This window comes from Hemibagrus wyckioides, linkage group LG19, assembly GCF_019097595.1.
Source record: "Hemibagrus wyckioides isolate EC202008001 linkage group LG19, SWU_Hwy_1.0, whole genome shotgun sequence".
Classification (NCBI taxonomy): domain Eukaryota; kingdom Metazoa; phylum Chordata; class Actinopteri; order Siluriformes; family Bagridae; genus Hemibagrus; species Hemibagrus wyckioides.
The window spans coordinates 7313875-7335186 of NC_080728.1; the positions used below are offsets into that span (position 1 = coordinate 7313875).

Consider the following 21312-nt stretch of genomic DNA (forward strand, 5'->3'; position numbering starts at 1 on the left):
GACTGGATCCATTATACAAATGTATTTGGAGCCAGTCCAAATACTAACAAGATGCTAAATAAGGTATTTGGATTATATTATATATATTTAATTAACATTCATGGGAGGAGTCAATCATGGGAAAGGACTCAAGACAGAAGAATTAAAAAAAAAAAAAAAAAGAAATTGAGAGAGAGAGAGAGAGAGAGAGAGAGAGAGAGAGATTTTTGTTGTACTTTTGTTGATTCTTCTTACGCTTTTTCTCTTTCCCTGTTGTTCACTAAGTAATCTTGTAATGTTGATGCATAAATAGAGATATATATGTATATTATTTATATAACTTTGCTTTTTGATTGATTGATTGATTTATCATCAGTGCCAATAAAGCACTGCTGAACTGAACTGAGAGAGGGAGAATGTGAGTGAGAGAGAGAAAGAGAGAGAGAGAGAAAGAGAAAGAGAGAGGGAAAGGCAGAGACTGGTGAGGAAATATGTACTACATAAGTGATTACTTTGATTATGATCTAGTCTCATGGACAATTAGAAACATTAAATCTAAATATAAACTAGTAAAATGCATGTTATGTCCTTCATTAATAAATTGTTGCAAGCACTCCCTACCATGCAGTTATAAAAACAATCCACTTCAGGCTGTTTACAGTATCACACCATCCCAGGGTAGATTATTTTCCTAGAACTGCTTCCTTACATAATGTATGTAATTCTTGATTAGGTGATGTTTTCCATGTGGACACATTTTGTGTAAGGATTCTCTAGTGTCAGTTCTTTTGTGCTCTATAAAGTTTTCTGACCCAGGAATTTCTTTAGGATGGAGGAATTCTTAGCAAATGAATTGTCTTACTGACTTTAAGAAGACATAAAAATGGAGGCTGGTAAAGGGTTGACTGTTTATAGCAGGTATAACCGGAACTAACCGGAAGTGATAACAGGAACTAAAAGTTGTTTTGAACTTACCACACCATTAAATGAACTATAAATGGATAAGACTGTCCATGTGTTGTTCCTTAGTAAATAAATATTGGCAGCGTTTGTAATAATAGTTGTTGATTTTACATTAGCATGTCCGGAACTGTTTTATTCCTTATGTAATATAATTGAACATAATGTCATAATATCATGTGTATATAAAATATATCTGTTTAATTTCCTCCCATCTGTCTCAATGAATGGCTTTCCTCTCTCCCCTTTCTTTCCCTCTTCTCATATCTGTCTATATTTCTCTCCCTTTCCTAATATATCTGTTTGCATGTGTCTCTCCATAAATATCCCCCGTCTCTCCTTTCCCACTCTTAATATACATCTCCTTCTCCTTAATAGATATGTCCCTTCTCTTCTTTCCAGTCAACACTTACTGTACTTGGTCTTGGTGTGTATGGAGCAGTTCTCTGGACACTTCTCCGAGATGAGTGTGGGGCCGAACAGGTTTGGACAGCACTGCAGTCTCGTACACACTCTGCGGCAGAAATCTGCCACCTGCTCAGCCAAACATACGATCCTCACACTTGCGCGATAACTCTTCCCTTTATACCTGCAGGAAGACACAAAGCCACAAATCCACCGACTGTGTCCCCAGTATGCTAACAAAGCTGAGAAAACAGCCTGTTCGGAAAATTTTGCATTGCTCAAGTCTATTAAATATGTGCATGCATGAGTATGCAAATTGGCTTTCTGATTATGCAAATGGTTCTGTTCATTAGAAATAGTGTTTCTATTCTCAAATTTATTGCACACAGAGACCTACTGTCATGTATGAATAAATATATTGTTGTGTCTTGCGTGCAATACTGTCGCATATTACTGTTGTGTGTTTTGGTTATGTCACACCATAGAAATGTGCAGTCTGAATACTGAAGAGATGTTGGAAAATATCTGAAACCCTGGACAATTTGATATTTTGCTTGCTGCATGCTACATAGGTAAAAAAAAAACTAGCTTTTATACAAAAAATTCTGAACTGCTAAAAAAACGGCTGACATTTTAGGATGCAATTAATCTAAGTTGGGATTTCCTTTGCACTTGTACATATAAGAAGAAAAAAAAGGGTTATATCTGGGACAGAGCACATCAGATAAGCTGCAAAATGCAGAAGTAGCAATTCTGTACACTCAGTACAGCAGGATGCCAGCAGATTGGTGTGCGGTATGTTTACATTTGATCAGATATATATGGAATCAACCTATAGGTGTTAAAGTGACAATTAGACGAAGCAGTGGGTTCATGCCATTTCAGCTAGCTACAATATATTTAATAGTCACTGTGTTAGGCCTTTGATGCAGCAGGGGTACAGGAGGGTTAGGGTTAGGTTAGATTTGCTGATAGGGGTAGGGGTACGGGTTAGGGTAGGGATAGGGATAGGGCTGGGGGTTAGGGGTGGGGCTAGGGTTAGGGATAGGGGTAAGGATAGGAATAGGGTTAGGGATAGGGGTAGGTTTTTGGTTAGGGGTAGGGATAGGGCTGGGGGTTAGGGGTAGGTTTAAAAAATTGGGTAGGGGTAGGTGTAGAGTAGGGTTAGGAGTAGGGTTAGAGGTAAATGTTGCAATAGGCTTAGGGATAGGGTTGGGTTAGAAGTAGGGTTTGGGGAGGTTCCATTAGTTTTGCCTTCAGCAAGTGAAATGCAGCTAAATTGGATTCAGATCAGGTGATTACACAACATTCTGCTTTTTTGCCTATAAATGCTTCAAATTATTTGAATTGTGAATATCCTAAAACTTTTTGCTATCTGTCGGATGGTTATGTTTTGATTTCTCAGACCAATAATCCTGCTTTCCTGACAATGAGAGCTCTCTGGACTTAATTTTAACAACAACAGATTTAAAGATATTTTATCTGCTTAGTCATAAATGAAACAATGAAAGAATAACACACCTCAGCTACTGAACAGCCAATCCCCCTATTCCATTTAATCCCTTAAAAAGGGGGGATCACATATATGAAGTGCTGCATTGTCTACACTTTTCACCCAATTTGGCTGTAAATTCCCTCAAATTAATGCTAAAAGTCTACAGCTTTATTGATTATTTAATTTGATAGACAGCACAAATTTTCAAAGTATCTGCCTGTATATCTCATGTGTGAGTGTGTGTCCGTACTTGGCTTTCAGGGTTTCCTCCAGACAGTTCCACTGTGGATCAACCACCAGCTGAAGCTCTCTGAGGACACGGCTAGGCTTATAGGCCGAGTTTATCAACATCGTCAGTACCTGCACAACACAGACACACATACACACAGAGGTTTTCTGAATGAGGAATCTCACTATGTTGGCACATCTCACAAGTGCACACACACACACACACACAAGCAAAATGGAATCAGCATGCAAACTGATATCATAACATATATCTTTGTTTATCTCTCCATTGATCTTTCCTCTCTGTCAGTTTCATGCAGTAAAGATTCTCTTTCTCTCTCTGTCTCTTTCACACACGCACACGCACACACACACACACGCACACACATATTACACCAGGGACTGCCACTCTACCTCCTTAAGGACCAATGTACACTTGCCAGGCCCCACAGCTTGTGGTAACTCAGCGATTCTTCCCTTGTTGAGGTATGGCCCAGAAAAACAGTGATGATTCACAAAGATCTGAGAGCAGCAGTACTTTCCATTTACAGAAACTGTGGTAAACAAATCACACGCATTACAATTCCATATAGGACTGCATCTGATATACATAGAGCTTTTTTTTTAAACAACAGATCAGTAATCAATAACGTTAGAGGGCAAATAAAAAATTACAATAGTTCAAATTGCAAAAAAATAAAAAGGGTTGTGCAAAAGAGGTTGCTGCTCAGAGCCACATGCTCACTGCTCATCAGCCAAAATTACAGCAAGAGGCTGCAAGCGAAACAGATCTAGACCTAAAATTTCTTTTTTGCTTTAATGAAATGTATAGCGTCATTGTGGCTATGACAAATGTCAGGGAGGTGTGTACATTTTAAAAAGAAGAGGAAATAATTTTCTTGCTCCAGGAAGTGGCATTGGTAAACAAAAACGTCTGTCAGAGGATGTCTGAAAGATTACTCTATTACTGAAAAATGACTATTCATAGAGAATGAAAAAGAAGTAATAATCTGTTGTATATGAAGTATGTATTATTTGCAATTGATTGTCACTGTAATTAGCCTTTTTATGGGGTTTAAACTAATTATTATAAGAAATACAATCTTGGTTTCTCAATATACACATTTCTTTTCACTTGCTTTTCTCTCTCTCTTTTTTTAAATTGAAACTCATTGCAATTAAAATTCTACACTCAAACAGCAGTTTGTACAAAAGCGGCAGATTTCCATAGCAACAGTCACAAACCTCAGCCTTCATTTATCATAATGAATTTTTCTTCCAAATGTTTTCACTGAGAGAATGCAGCAGTCTGCTGAGATGGCTCTGACTGGTGTTTAATTTGCTACGCTGTCATTCACGCGCTGGTTATATTCAGTTCTAAACTTATTTGTATGCGCACACCACACACAAGCCACATTGCCTAAGTCTGAACCACACAAGTAAAGTATTACCCTCGACCATACAGACCGACTGAGACAGCCCTGTCAAGGCACTGGTCTTCACGCAAGGAATGTTTTTATTAGTTTAAGCTCCACCAACTCACACAGTTAGGACGAATCCAAAATACCTTACTCTTCAACATTTATTCCTATAAGCATTGTCTGCCACTCTGCATAATACAGTACATGAACTGCATAACACTGTGATTCAGCCACATAAAAGATCTCAGAGCTAAGTAACATGGCAAAGATACTTAGATGTATTTTTAGATGTACTAGAGCAACTGTGCGTTCAAGTCCTCCTGGGAATCTCGTATTTACGAGTTGGGAAGTCGTAATTACGATGTCAAGGGGGTTTAAGTCGCTTCAGTTGGAGAAAGTTGGAGGTGAACCATCATTAGACAAATCGTACAACTTCTACAACAGTGTCTAATACCAAATGTTTGCATCAATAAATAGGAAACAACCTGTGTCCAAGGCAACAGACTGGCAGTGGTCCAGAGAGACCGTTTCTTTGGGTGGAGGAACCAATCTGCAACACAAACAACGTGATAATTAACCAATTTCATAAGGTATTATTATCTAATCAACATCTTTATGTTAGCACATTCATCCACAAACCTGTCTGACATTAACATACTGAAGGTGTAGCAAGATTTTATAAAAACGCTTAAACGTTATAGCGTCCAACTGCGTCTGTATTTTAGATTAAAAGCAAAAAGGGTCTGTATTTTAGATCGAAAGCAGAGTGCTCATGTCCTGGCTAGGAGGCCGTAACACAGAGAGGAAATGAAACAGAACAGTGTTGAGACTGGGGGTGAGTCTGTAACGCCAGCACAGACGCACACAGGATAAAAACACTGATGTCTCTGCGCCATTAATCTTGTAAAACTTCACGAAAGGGTACGGAGAAGTGGAAGGGTGTGTATAAATTATTTGGATATAAGTGTAAGCAGAGACGGAGTCTGAACTTTCCAGTTAACTTACTGTTTCTCTGGCTGCACCACAGCAATCTTCTTTTGAGACTGACCTGAAGAACGTGACATAAAAGCTATTACATGTATAAGAAAACATTACATGCATAAGTATTTACCCCCTTGAACTTTTCCCACACTATGTAGTGTTACAACCTGGAAATGAAAGAATTTTACTGAGATTATGTCGTAATATGTGATTGTGATATTTAATATATCGTTATATCTTGGTCACTCGGTTGCTTTTTTGCTTGTCCTCTGCATTCAGTTACTATTGTGAAATATTCTTTGTATTTTTTTAGTAATGGAATTAAAAGTGCTCTCCTGGAAGTGTAGGATATTTTTTATTCAAATAACCAAAATAACCCTGATACAACTTTTACTGAAAATTTGTTTTTTTGTTTTGCATTGCTTGTCACATTGCAATGCCACAACCAGGAGTATTCACACTGAGATCATCTGACACTTTAACTGCACACAAGTAAATATTACGTGACGTCCGATTTTCAACCACCGCCACACCACAGCTAATTATAGGGCTTTGACAGAAATGAGGGTGATTACTTGCGCAATCAAATCTTGTACACTTTTTTTTATTTGTAAATCATTTAAAAATATATACTTACTTTATATTTCTCCCTACACGTCAATATTAGTGTAATATTTGTGTAGATTCATGACGATTAATTTTGGCAAAAAGTTAAATGGGGGTTGAATACTTAAGCAAACCATTGTATACTCTATATAGTGTCTGGTAATTTTAGGGAAGTGAGTGTGGGGGAGTGGGCAGGAAACCTTCAAAAACATATGACTAGGAGAGAGAGAGAGAGAGAGAGAGAGAGAACATGAAACAAAGTGACAGGGTTCAAAGTGCGAGAGATTTCATTTCATACTCACACACTGCTTTGCGTAAAGGTGTTAGAGGGTAAGCATTAGCTTCACACCAGCCCACAGGAAAGATATCCATACTCTCAACATCCACTAAACACTCAGCTAGGGGTTTGCTCAGGCCTGATAAGAGAGAAAGACACAAAAAGTTATAATTAGCTAACGGAACATGCAAAATCGAGACCATAAATAACTTGCTGAGCAGACAGTGTGCTTCATGTATTTATTAATGCCGTGTTTCAAACAACAGCATTGACAACAGCATATAAATCCTGATGGATTTTGATTCAATGTCGGAAATAAAGTGTGTGCTTGACGTAAGATATTTTCATGTTTTTATTCCTCAACATATAATACCTCAGTGGTACTTCATTTAGGATTTTCTTAAGCTTTCACATGTCTCGAAAAAGTCACGGCGAAAACTCATCAAACTACAGCCTCATTACGTTTATATTCACACTTTTGCAAACGATTTAAATTCCAGACTCAATTCTATGGCTATTCACATTCAGACTCATCCACAAAAAGCACACAAAAATGATTTTTAAGAAAGTCTGAAAGAGTTCTCTGGAAGCTGAGAGGTGGTGAAGTTGATGTCATGTGACCATGTAAGGTGCAGTCTAACTCTAGGTTTTTAACTTCTGTTGACTGTAAGGCTTCAAACTTCATAAAAGCTGTGTTACATTTTGTAGATTATCTTGAACAAAACCTTAAATCTTTGTTGGTCATGGAGCTTATTTAGTGCAATAATCCAAAATGGCTCCACAATAATCCTGCTGGCTTTTTGTCGAGGGAACCAAAATGATGATCGCTTCAACAAACATACGCCATCTCTTCAGCACTCTATGGCTGGGTAAAGTACCAACAAAGACAAAACAAAACCCAGCTAAACTCTGTAGAGTGCAACACAAAGCTGTAATACCAATCTTAGTGTAAACAAAGACAGTAACTAGACACAAATAACATTTACCACAGAGAGTGATGATAACAAAGATGACGAAACTCGTCTGCTGCCTTTAAATTCTCACAGTGTGGAGTGCTCCAGCTGAACACATGACAGACATTCACATGATCGGTATTTCCGATTTGTTAATAAATAAACACCGAAGAGTGTCTTGTTTTGTTCATGAGCTCGGGTTACTGTTTGTGAAAGTTCTCTCTGTGTCCATGTGAGATTCTTCTAAGTTTGCTGCTTCCGTTCTACCTCATAATTACGGTCAACTACAGACAGTGCATAATAACAATCCTGATGTAAAAAGGAGCCTCGAAAGCTTCTCTCATGAGCACCAGGTTGGGAGAGTTGTGAAGAGATGGAGGAAACGGTGCAACCATTGACATTAGTGCTTGTGTTTCATATTTACAAATCACCAGCCACTTTTAGTTAAGACACTCTCATTTCACCTTGTTACTACAAAAATGACCCAAACAGTTAACACCAAAGAAAGAGAATGACACATACTCTCTCTCTCTCTTTCACACACACACACACACACACACACACACACACACACGCACGCACGCCTCTTACCTTCATATCGTAGCCAGAGGAGCCGACCTTTAACCTGAGTGATGCGTGCAACATTGATTTCAGCTGGCTGAAGTGGATTTACAGCTTCCAACCATGTATCTTTACAGAAGCCCCGACTCTGTGACGCCTACACACACACACACACAACAGACATACATGCAGATAGGTATACAAGCCATGGGCACACACACACACACACACACACACACAACAGACATACATGCAGATAGGTATACAAGCCATGGGCACACACACACACACACACACACAAGAAAGAGCTATAAATATTGATTCCCTGTTTGTTCAAAGGCTGCTCAATCCTTTGTGATTAACTGCACAAAAAAACATATACTGCAAATAAAGGATGGGATTACTAGCAGTATCAAAACAAAATGTTTTCTGGCAGAGACTTAATTACTCATCGTGAATCACAGACAAGAGAAACACAATTAATAACTATTTAGAGGAACTGGCAAATAATTATAATTCAGAAATCAAAAACACTAAGCCCACACATTCATAACAGGCCCACGCACAACACATTTGAATCGGTTTCCTGAGAAAGCACTCATGGAAAAATGACCAGGCGTGAAGAGTGTAAATAAAAACTGGTTTCGGAGTAAGAACTGAAAGCAAGAACTCTTACACGGAGGTGTCAGAATAAGATGCAGTGTATTGTTAGAGGTCAGATTTGATAAGGAATAGTGTATAAACAGAGGTACACAAAGGTACACTGTGGGCAAATACCTACAGAAAAAGGGGAAATCCTCTTGGTTCAACATAATTGCCCAAGCATCTTTATATAACAATAAGAAAAAATCCCCAAAGTCTAGATTAAAAAAAAACAACACACACACACACATCACTATTATACTAGCACATGTCTGGTGTAGGATGGAGGCAGCTAACAAAGTGGGGTGCAGCTGGAAGGAAGATGAACCTAATAATCAAATTCAGATACAAGTTTGGTGTACCTACTAAAGCAACAACTCTCTCTTTCTCTCTTTCTGTGTGTGTGAGAGGGGAGGGGGGGTGTGAGTGTCAGAGAGTGTTCTTACACTGGGGAAACACGCATCTGGGGCAGCCTCAGTAGCTGTGTGCTTCAGATAGTCTGCCCAGTCAAAGTCCTGAGACTGAAAACCTGATCAAGAGAGAGTGTTAGAGAGAGTTAGATTCTTCTATCATCATCTATCATATATATTCCTTTGTTTCTATGGAAACTCGATGTTATAAGTAATAGGTTTGTTAATAAGAGTTGTTCTTCTCTTTGCTATAATGGTTTGTACATGCATATGTAAAGCTTATTGACACAAGAAAGAAAAAAATGAGAGAGAGAGAGAGAGAGAGAGAGAGAGAGAGAGAAAAGAGAGAGGTGAGGTTTATACAGACACAGAATTACTCACACTTGAGCAACAAGTATAAATTCACCAGCAATTACACTGGGGTAAATGGCAGTATGCACTCACCCCTAGGCCTCTGCAGACTAACACCGTTCTTCAAGCACCACTGGATTGGCAGGATGCCTGGAGAATCGGCGTGACACAGCACCGAGCAGGGCGGGGCTTCACCGCTCAGGTCGTCTACAGTGACCTGGAAGTAGTACTCATTATACACCTGGGAGATTTATGAGAAACACAGACGGAATGGTTAGCAGGTTTTGGTTATTCAGTTGGACTGTTACAACAAGCCTCATTACTATGTTGCCTCATATCTTGATGTGAATGATTAGATTTCATTCAAAGGCTAGTCAAGGTTATTTGGGCAGGTCCAGTTGAAGGGGGATTGGTGTTGACCCTTGTGGTTGAAATCTTGAGGTATAATGTGTAAAATTGTTAAACATCATGTCTCCATTTGTGCATGTACATCTATTTATTTATTTATTTATTTTTACATTGTGTCATGATGATAAGGAGATATAGAAAAGTTGATGTACCTTACTATAGTATATAAAGTTAACTCTAAAGTTAAATATAACATTTTTTATAGCGTCTCAAGAGTCTCCAAGGAAACACTTTTTTATCAAAACATTTTAATAATTTATTTATATATACTGTGTATATTAGATAGGTAGTTTTTTATAGAATGTCTGTGACAAAAGAAGAAAGTAGTGAAATCCTTCTCATGACCGGATCGGGAAGCTGTCGCAAGGTTGCGACGGATATCGAATTACATGCAGAACACCAGATGTGTTAACACCAGTTCATCGTGACTCTGTGTGTGTTTTCAAAGAAATGGCAGTTCTGTCGAGGAGGGTTTGTATAAGTATATTGTAAAATAAATTTTCCTTTATATATGGAGACTTTTGGGACACCCTGTAGATCAAAACTTGAATGCATTTACATGTTTAGGAATGTTTAGAAGTTTTACAGTGTGTGTGTGTGTGTGTGCTCACTTTAGTGACAGATACAGGGCAGATATGGAAGGGTTCTTGTGGTGATACCATCTCCAGCTTCATCCCCGTTTTGAATGAGTGTTTACGCAAATCGGCATGATCCTGTAACACACACACACAGGTACACACTTGCCTCATGTCTCATGTGTTCAGTTTGGTCTAATGCTGTTATGTATTTCCTGTCATTCCTTCATTTCTTCTCCCTCCACCTGAACACTAACAGCTCCCAGATGCCTTTTCCATTGTGTCTTCCAAGTCTTGGTGTTCACCTGCTGTTCATTACACGTTGGATATATACAGTATACTGTACACCTTGTTAGTCAGGCTTTACCAGTGTCACTCTGCATTAATGACTCATTTCCATGGCTTTGTTTATCAGGCTGCCTTTCTACCATTTAGCCATTAGTCATTTAACAGACACTTATCTTGAGCAACTAACAAAACATGCAACTGAGGCCACAATGATAAGCAAATCTATAAGGATTTATATTCTGGATAATCAGAGACTGAACTAGTAGAGTAATTCAAGGTAATTAAAGGAAGCTTATTCCACCACGGTTTATATTACATGCAAAACAACTCCATTCCATTTGCAGATTCTGAATAAACTGTTATTTATTCTGGACTCTTTTCATTCATATTCATGTAACATGCAAACCAAAGTTAGTTGCTAATGTAGAGCAGGTTTAATCTTAACATAAACAACAAGAGTCCTGTTAATATGTTCTGTTATTTTATTTTATTTTATTTTATTTTATTTTATTTTATTTTATTTATAAATTGCATTTAAAGTTTGTAAATGTGTTTTATATAATAATAATAATAATAATAATAATAATAATCTTCATTCAAGATCAACAATGTTCTGCTTGATGAAAAATATATACCAATGTAAAAGCATAAAATAAATATAATTCTTTACTCATTATACTTATATTAATATATTAAGTAACAAAATACCTGTTTTTTCTTTACTGTGTACATTTTCTACATTCAGGCTGAATGCCTGCTAAATATTGAGATCAATCCCAATCCTGCATCTGCCTCAGCATGTTATTTTGATACCCATCTTCCCGCCCATCCAACCTCAATATTATTTTAAATAGATCTGTAACATGAGCTATGTTTTCTTACTGGAACTTTTTTATTGCACATGAAGTGCCTTGTGACTCAAACACATGTGTGCAATGATTCACAGAGTCACCGGGAGCGAATACATGACTATTATTGTTTTTTATTTCACTGATGATTAAAAGGATTAGCAAGCTCATTTTAAAATCAAGTAGAAATTTCATTTAGAAAGGCCTCGACAAAATTTACTGTATCCTGATCAGTCGGCTTATGAACAGAATATTGTGAACCAATGAGAAGCCAGGACACTAAAGCAGCAAGATCTTGCATTACGGCATGAGTTGATCTAAGAGGAGGATATTCTAGGGGCTCTAAATATATCAAGCAGGTGTGCAGTTTTAAACCCAGGTGTATTGCAGAGCTTTCTGAAGCCTAGATGCAAATACAAAAGATTAGATTTTAGTCTTGCGACAATGAAACAGTTTGTACTTGTTTTTCAGATAATGACTCTGGATTGTGGACTGTGTAACTTTTAATACAGTTCTCCTCTAACATTCTGTAAAGAAACGTCCCCTTATTTCCCTACACATATACATACTCAGCTACCTTAAAGACCTCCAGAGGCAGGGGTTTTTCCAGGGCTGCAGACTTGGCTCTCTCTAAAGCCTCACTCCACTCTGTAGAGCTCCTCAGGTCACACAATTCTGCAAAGGTAAAGAGTACAGCATTGTACATCAACTTCTCCATCGATTCTTCTACCAAGCTCTCCATCTAGCCATTTATCCACATCTACATAACCATCTGTCCATCTACTTTGTTTCTATTTTTCCACCCCACCCCTTCATTAATATTATATTTTATACCTGAGAGCAGGGGATTTCCAAATCTGACCGGTCAGAAGGCTTTATCGTTTCTATAGTAGCAGCTCATTCACATGGTGAACATTATTTAAGCCTAATTATTAAGGCATTAAAAAAAAAAAAAAAAAACGTATTGTCATTGATGAAGTCTCAGATGTCAGTGCTTTGTAACGGCCTGGAAGCACTTCACCCCAGAAGAGTCTTCATTCACTGCAACCTGAGTAACATATCAAGCTGCCTTTTGTTTGTTTTTGTCTAATTAACTGTAAGAGAGAGTAAAAAGAGAGACCCTGGCGAGAGAAAGACTGTTTATAGCAGTTATAATGAAAGCAATAAAAGGCGCTTGGTTGCTAGCTTGTTTTATAGAATGCTAACATGTAACTATACACTTAATAAATGAAAAATATTATAAATTCTTGTCATATATGAGGAATAAAAAAACACTTCTGGACTTGCCGTTATGGGAAAATATTCAACTTTGTGAAGGTAATAGAAACATCATTACTTAAATTTCTGTGCCAGCTGTGTTTTATTTCTTCAAATACTCTAGAATATATTACTGTACATAAGGCGGATTTCTAATATTATCCAATTTGGACTAGAGATTTTGGTCACAGTTATAGAGAAAATGAATAAGGATCTGTTTTTCAGAAAAACAAGAGAATGACTCACACTCCCACACCCACCCACTCATAGCACATGCACACAAATACACACACACACACACACACATATATATATACATGCATGCACACTTGTGGTGCTTCTGGTGATATTTTGCAGAATGTAGAGTTGCAGTATACCGCTTCCCCTCTCAGTTATAATGTAGTGTGTTATAGTGGTTATTTCACCTGTAGCACACATTTTTCCCCCTATTGTATCTCATTTAGAATTGGTCATTAATTATTTCATCTCTCAAATGGAGCAAGAGACAAACTAAACCGTGCGTGGTGGAGGAATGGAACAGGGAACGCTGATCTAATAAAAGTTCACAGTCTAACACTACAGAGCTATTAGTTACAATTCCCATAGGAACCATAAACTACTGTGTGGTATATTATTACCCAAACTAACTGCACTGTATTTACTGTAATTACTGCAAGTGCATGAAAGCTATTATTGAATGAGTAATGAGATTAAGAAATAATAAACCTGAGAAGATTATTATTCATTTGAGCAGCATGTGTGTACCTTACACCTAGACTCTTTGAGCACTTGTGTTGGACTGAACATCAACAACTAGTATTCCATGGAAATTTATACAGGCGATATTTCTGATCTGACATGTTCATGCTGACAGTTTTGGCATCACCTATTCTTTTTATTATGTATTGTGTAATCAACTGTCAGTGTTACTAAAGATATTTTGAGTAGGAGGGTAATGCGGTTAAGCTCCATTTTTGTAAAGAAAGAAAACTGTTTAAAGCTGTTATAAATGTATGACATGTTTTTTTTAATAAAATGTTAGCCTTGACAAATTGCTTTGGTAAAAGAAGAAAAACACTTGTGCTGTTATAGAAAAATGATTGAAATTCCTACCTTTTGGTGGTTCCATTGTGAGACAGTTCTCTTTGGCCCAGCCCATTGGACGAAGCCTGATGTCCAGGTAGAAAATCCAGATGTTGTAGGCGGGCTCTTCCAGTCCCACATAGCTGAGCCAAAGACGCCCGCCGACGTTTCGCTGCACTCGCACTGCCCAGTACACAAACGGCTCGCTGGCATCACGGAGCTCTAACACACACCCTGGCACAATTAGATCCACTGTGTTCTTACCCCTCAAAGGCTGCGAGAAATAACAAAGACGTGTTACTGACCAACTGACCAGCATGATATATGTATATATATATATATATATATATATATATATATATATATATATATATATATATATATATATATATGTAAGATGTATTAATATGTATTATGTATTAATATTTATAATAAATATTTATAATATATTTATAAATTTATAATTTATAATCAATATTATATAATAAATATTAATATATGTATTAATATTTATTATATATCTATAATCTTATGCAGATAAATAAATATATATAAAAAGACATGTTTCTACCACACATTGTAGACATGTTTCCACTTAAGGAATCAGAGCTGATTCTAGTTCATGGAATTTACTACCAAGAAATTGTTTACTTCCTGCTCCACTACAGATACTTTTAATGTCCAGGACGTAGTGGGTAGTGGAGTTTGCTATACTGACTATTGCTGATTGGTCAAATGCAAGCTTAAAGACGTGCATTTAATTATACTTTTACATAGGAGATGGCGCAGCAAGAACAAATCAGAAAATGAGAACAAATCAGAGCTATAGTATAACTCTGTAGGTGACATGAGCTTCTGTGCTGCATGGTTTCAGTTGCAGAAATGAATTCAGCTGAGCCACTTCATCCCTATGAGTGCATTTTAATAATTGGTACATCCATAAACAGTGCTATAAGTTAGATTTATTATAGCGTACATTTATTGCAGTTCAGTGTAGCCTAAAAAGCAATAAAATATAATTAGTAGCCAGTGTGCATCTGTTAAGTGAAGTGAAAATTGACGCATTCTTTTCTGTCATTTGTCAGCATTTTTCCGATCTAATAAAACCTAAATCAGTTTTTGCTTCAAATATGAAATGTGGCTATTACTTTTTTGGGTTAATTAAAAATTATTAGTCAGACAACCACTATCTCCTAACAGGAATACAATACAAACTTCCCAAAACGCTCTGTATATGTACTGTATATATCCTGTATATCTTGAGTAATGTATATATTATGCATGCACATATACACACCCCTTCAAGCAGGTTAGCCGGTGCTGTTCGTGAGCCTGTGAGCTCCTTCACCAAAAACTCAGTCCAGTCGCCGTACTTCTCTTTAATAGCTGTGAAAGAGACGCAAAGTTAGAACATCAGACAATGAATCTGGCTCAGTTACTGAGAAAAGTGATAAAACTCGAAGAGTTCACGTGCATTTGTGTGAGTGAGGATACATTTCAGTATACTCAAACATCAATGGAGGCGTCTTTACCATGTAACGCAGGAATGACTCTCATTCGCATGATTGCACAACGTGTCTCAGCCACCCAAACAGCTGCAAAACTGTAAATCAGTTCACTTTTCCTTCTGCTACAACCTATAACACTCAACATCACACAGTAATCACCATGGGTAGCATGGGTGGATCATTCCCAAACTACAGACTGTCAAGCTCAAGGCAGCTGCTGCAAATTAAAAATCATTACCATGACGCTTTTAAACGCAGTGTTCCCTAATCCTGATCCTGACCCCTGCAATTCTCAGTCTTGTGCTTGTGTATACTACACGGTGTCGTATAATGAACTGCTTTCTTGTATCATACTGAAATAACCAGCTTGTAAACGTTTTACAGCCAATCGTACTGACAACTCAGAGCACACAGGCCGTTCATAATAATGCACTGAGCCACGTACAGTAGAGTAGAGTAGAGTAGAGTAGAGAGTACTATATTAATCCCCAAGGGGAAATTTGCCACAACACAAGAGGGAGGACTAAGATTTAACAATTCACAAGGCACAAAAAGTGCACAATAAACTCACAATAGACCACAAATAAGAAAGAATAAAAATATACATATGAATAACTCTCTGTTATTAAGTACACAAAATATATTATAGTTGGGTGTTGTGGCAGTGTGTGTACATTAGTCAAAAGTAAAGTCAAATAAAATGGCAGTGCATGTGTAAGAATGTGCAGGGACAGTATGTAAAAATTTGTTACGCGTTATACAGTGTAGTAGCAAAAAGCAGTAGGCATGTCCATCTTCTCCAGTGTCCACTTTGTTCCCTAACCTCACTGCTGACTCACTGTAGAGTCAGAAACGAGTGGGCAGGGATGTCTTCTTGTACCTTACTCTGTTACAGCGAAGCTGCCGGAGTCTACTGGAGAAGCACTGTTTGCCATTGTCCATGATCATTTCAATTTTGTCCACCTCCTGCCTTTTCACCACCACCCCCAGGGTTTCCAGATCTTTCTTGATTAGAACAGCTTTCCTGATTATCTTATTCAGCTTCTTTGCATGGACAGCTCTGATGTTACTCCCCCAGCTGATTACAGCATAGAATATTGTACTTGCAACCACAGACTGGTAGAGTGTAGTGAACAGTCGGTGTTAAAAGTCAGGCCTAACTTGTCTTACAACGTGTTTACAGAAATGTGCTGTATGAAACACTGTAAGATGTAATAAGATGTATTTGCGAATGTGTTGTAAAAGTAAAGCATTTAAACTGGAGAGGTTTAAATCCATGTATGCGCAGGAGTCCATAATTGGGTTGGAAAGATAGTCTGTCTATTAGAATAAGTCTAGTCACTTGTAAATGTCTGTGAGCTAATAATATCTTCTTGTCTGACTGCAATTAAACCAAGATTTGCTCCTTCTCATCCAAGCTTAAAAAGTATTTTATTGTTCATTAGCCTATTTAGTCTTGCAAGTCAGTAGTAGATATTAGGTAATTGGAGAAGACCCTGGATGATGTATCCACTCGGAGGGGGACTCTGAGTTCTGACAACGTATACAGAAGAGGGCAGTTAGTGTCTCTTCCAAGCACATTCAGCTTTAGCATCATTGCTCTCCCAGAAAATATCATTCGCTAAAATCAGCAACTGGCACTTGCTTATCGTTTCCATGCTGGAGACAATATTGAACAAAGTCTAAGGACACTGTCCAAGTATGTCAGAGGTCTGAATCCCAGTGTGTCCTATTCCAGTATTCACTCCTAAATATGAAACTAAACTCTGAATATGGCCCATAGTCAAGAATCTGTCCTTCTAACTTGGCTTTTGGGGATTTCATCCACAGTATGAAAGTTAACTTTACAGCTACAATTTGTGCTGTCCTATTATTATTAATAATAATAATGAGCCATTATTTTTGTCAGTTATACATTGAGGCACAGTGAAATTCTTATATTCACATATTCCATCTTAGAGAGTTGGGGATCAGTGCACAGGGTCAGCTACCATACACCCTGGAGCAGAGGGTTATGGCGCTTGTTCAAAAGCCCAACAGTGGCAGCCTGGCAGTGTCGGGACCTGAACCCTCATCTTCCAATCAACAACACAGCACCTTAAGCACATGAGCCACCACTGCCCTAACAGGAAAGGGAGTAATTGGGTGAGAAATATCCAAAAAAAAATACACATCTAACACCCATGTCAGTGACACATTTACATCTGAACCTTGGGGAAAATCATGACTTAATATTGACACAAGATTCTATAATATAATAATAGTTATATAATTAACGCTAATCCACGTTCACCTTCATCTCTCTAAAACAACACTCAGGGGAGATAAACACATTGTTTCAGTGTATCAACATCACATCTCCAAGTATCATATGACAGCATTCATAGGGTGTGATCTATGCCTTCAGAGAATGCACTGGTAAACAAAGACAAGGGGAAGAGGAAACAGGAACAATGACTGGACTTAATATGTCATGACGACTTCCGAGTAATGCTAGATTCAACAAATCCCCCCCTTTTTAAATAATTTCTTCCTGGATTATTGATGAGATTGATTTCATTCATTTTTTTTCTATTTCAGATCAATATTTTGTGCATTATTTAAGAAGCATCTAGAACAATTAAAAACTGCTATTTTTCAGTGGAAACCTTAAATATGGACTGCATTTAGTATAGAAAGTGTGAAAATGTTTTTCCCTTCCTCTACTGATCTCTAGTACCCTCCCTCTCCCTCCTGTCTCTCCGTTTAATTTCTTCCAGAGCAAAAAAAGATCAACTATTTTCATACATGTAGTTTACAGCAGTCATCAAACCCTTCAATAAGCTCTCAACACTCAATTTACTCTATACACCCCTACCACTTGTTTAGTTTTGATTGGCAGTGAGCCATTGGCCTATAGCTACTATCACCATGACTACTGCCTCCACCCCCACTTCCACTTCCAGCATTTCTCTGCAAGCCTATTTTAAACCTGCATTATATTTGTTTTGATTTTTTTTTTCCCCCGCCGTCCAACCCTTGATCTGGTTTGGCTTTAAAATGCATAACCTTGCTCAATGCTTAAAAGTCATTCTTATTTGAATATGCATTATGGAAAAATAAACAGGTGCTCAAACTACTAGAGGTTCCTCAAAGAGAACCACAGTTTCTAAGGGTTACAGCTACTTTTTTAAAAGTGATTTGATTTGCTAATTCACGGGAAGGGTTCGACACAGTTTAATAAGATTGGGCGTTGAAAAAAACAACACTTCCAGAGAAACGGGACATTTTGGAGAAATCCACTACAGCCTCAGAAGCACTTTGTTTGCACAAATGATGAAACATCCTGTTTCTTTGCAAATATTGTGTACTATGTGGCATTCTTCCCACACATACTATTATAACTGAAATAGACTACAGTCACTTTCTATACACACACACTGTACACCTGTGCATCTGTACGTTCTCGCAATTATCCAGGAATCCAGAGCTTCGGGCTGAGTATATCAGACTGCTGATTTCCTAAAATGTTCACAACTCTTTAGAGTTTACACAAAAATGTGAGGAAGACAAGAAAAAAACAAAAAAAACCACCCAGTCAGTAGCAGTTCACCACATGTGGGTGTTGATAAGCCTTGCTGATAAGCGAGGACAGAGGAGAATGCAGAGACTGGCGCGAGCTGACAGGAAGAATACAGTAACTCGAATAATCACTCTGTAGCACTGTGGTTATCAGAAAAGAGTTTTAAAATGCATGACGCTTGAGGTGGATGAGCCACAACAGCAGAAGACCACATTAGGCTCCTCTCCTGTCAGCCATGAACAGGGATCTGAGGTTACAGTGAGGGGAAAATACTGGCTGGTCTTTTTCTACTCTTAAACTGCCCAGTTTCTGTCATGAAATAATTATTTATTGATTATAGTAATAAGTCTAGTCTAATAACGTAAAATTGAACTGGAATGAAGTGCATTACATTGTTTTAAATTTGGAAAACATTTAATTGCAATAAAGCTTAATTTTGTATTCTTTGGCAGGAATAAAAAGACTTCGACTCTGATCTTCGACTCTGATCTTAGATCTTAGACTCTGTTTATTTGCAAATATAAAGGTTGCAAATAGGTCTAAGACTAGGAAAAGATTTTAATTGGCAAAGGCGGTTCATAAGATAATCATTTAAAGCTGCAGCTGAGAAAAGCTCTATACACTCACAAACACACTTTGCTTGGAAGGCTGAGGTTAAGCTAATAAGCTGGTAAAAAGCTTATAGCTAAGAAATACATCAGGCGTTTCTTGCTGTGGATTACATCAATATGCTGCATATCTCACTTTTTTTAAGGATTGAAGCACAGATTTCATCATAATCTATGTTTTTTTTTTTCTCAATGAAAATGCTAAATAAATGATTGCAGAGCTGGGAGGGAGGCCTGGCAGAAAATACTTGATGAATGTGGCCTGGATTAAAGGCTTCGTACCTAACTCTGTGACTGTGTGAAAGAATGAAAAGAAACCGAATGCTGGGTTTAATCACTACTTCATCTCTAAGACTGAAAGAGGGCATTTTTGACTCTCTACATGACTCAGATGCAACACATACAGTAACGAGAATTTGAGGCTTTGTATGTATGTGACTTCCTGTCCCAGAATGCCACTGCGTCACTCAGCATGTAATCACCCCAGCACATGTGTGTGCGAGCTAATCACTTAAGCAGCAAGGCGGTGGGAGTGTGTGGTTGTTACCATGCCAACAACCCCCTGCCTTCCCCAGCAGCTAAGCATTCTGGTTAGGCTTTGTGATTTGCACGCTTAAGTAGAACATGATCACTTTATCACATTAGCTCAGAATAATACACCATGCGTGCACACACAAACACACACACACACACACAGATATTGCCCAGTTTAACAAATTGTGTGAGCATGTACATTTCTTATTTCTTTTCCGCAAACTGCAGCTTTTATTAGTTTAAAGTGCAGTCTTTATATACAGACATTATGCCTCACACATATTGGTCAGATGGCTGGGAATAAATATGAATTCTGAAAGATTATCTATGACTACAATAAATAAACTTGTCTTCAGTATTTCAGTAAATAATGTAAAAATAACACTTTCCGTTATTGCCTTTCGCACCACTATACCTACATTTATTTAGCTGCTATTTTTGACATTAGCACCATGTGTCTCTACACATTCATCACAATCTCAGAACAATCTCAGCTAATGAGGTTCGTTACGCTGTAATTACACACTGTAATTCTTAGGCCATAATCTCTGCTTGGCGCTGGTGCCACCTTACAGTGCCAAAAGATTAAAAATGTATTTTAATCGCCTTTATATACAACCGTCAGGGCCGGCTCAAGACATTTGTGAGCTCCTCTCGGTTTTGTCTCAGCGCTATTCTGAAGAAAGGCTAAAATAGTAGTAGAATAAATAACAGGAGATCAACAACTCTGAGAGCTTTCCAAATCATCATAAAGAAAACAAAAAAGTAAACCCGGCCAGATAAATGAAGAACACAGCGTTCAATAAACAGTTTTCTTCTACACAAAAGTAATCCACCCACACACTCATTCACCACCAGTGAAGCCAGGCATCTGGGCAAAATGACACATTATAAGACTGCTGTATAATGAGTCCAATGAGAAGAAGAAGAAGAAGAAGAAGAAGAAGAAGAGGGAGAAGAAGAAGAAGAAGAAGAAGAAGAAGAGGGAGAAGAAGAAGAAGAAGAAGAAGAAGAGGGAGAAGAAGAAGAGGGAGAAGAAGAAGAAGAAGAAGAAGAAGAAGAAGAAGAAGAAGAAGAAGAGGGAGAAGAAGAAGAAGAAGAAGAAGAAGAAGAAGAGGGAGAAGAAGAAGAAGAAGAAGAAGAAGAGGGAGAAGAAGAAGAGGGAGAAGAAGAAGAAGAAGAAGAAGAAGAAGAAGAAGAGGGAGAAGAAGAAGAAGAAGAAGAAGAAGAAGAGGGAGAAGAAGAAGAAGAAGAGGGAGAAGAAGAAGAAGAAGAAGAAGAAGAAGAGGGAGAAGAAGAAGAAGAAGAAGAGGGAGAAGAAGAAGAAGAAGAAGAAGAGGGAGAAGAAGAAGAAGAAGAAGAAGAAGAAGAG

General features: G+C 37.8%; 1 protein-coding gene across 5 annotated transcripts in view; it reads right to left on the reverse strand.

The window, feature by feature from the left end:
• Positions 1-21312, reverse strand: part of sfmbt2 (Scm like with four mbt domains 2) — a 62462-nt gene that overhangs the window by 8383 nt on the left and 32767 nt on the right. For all 5 annotated transcript variants that reach the window (XM_058417241.1, XM_058417242.1, XM_058417238.1 and 2 more), the window contains 13 exons: positions 15026-15114; positions 13759-14002; positions 11966-12063; positions 10289-10390; positions 9363-9510; positions 8955-9037; positions 7897-8023; positions 6378-6491; positions 5494-5536; positions 4974-5038; positions 3482-3621; positions 3090-3199; positions 1353-1528 (listed from right to left, as the gene is read on the reverse strand). In XM_058417241.1, coding sequence (XP_058273224.1) covers positions 1353-1528; positions 3090-3199; positions 3482-3621; positions 4974-5038; positions 5494-5536; positions 6378-6491; positions 7897-8023; positions 8955-9037; positions 9363-9510; positions 10289-10390; positions 11966-12063; positions 13759-14002; positions 15026-15114 — 1539 coding nt within the window. The remainder of the gene's footprint in view (positions 1-1352; positions 1529-3089; positions 3200-3481; positions 3622-4973; positions 5039-5493; positions 5537-6377; positions 6492-7896; positions 8024-8954; positions 9038-9362; positions 9511-10288; positions 10391-11965; positions 12064-13758; positions 14003-15025; positions 15115-21312) is intronic.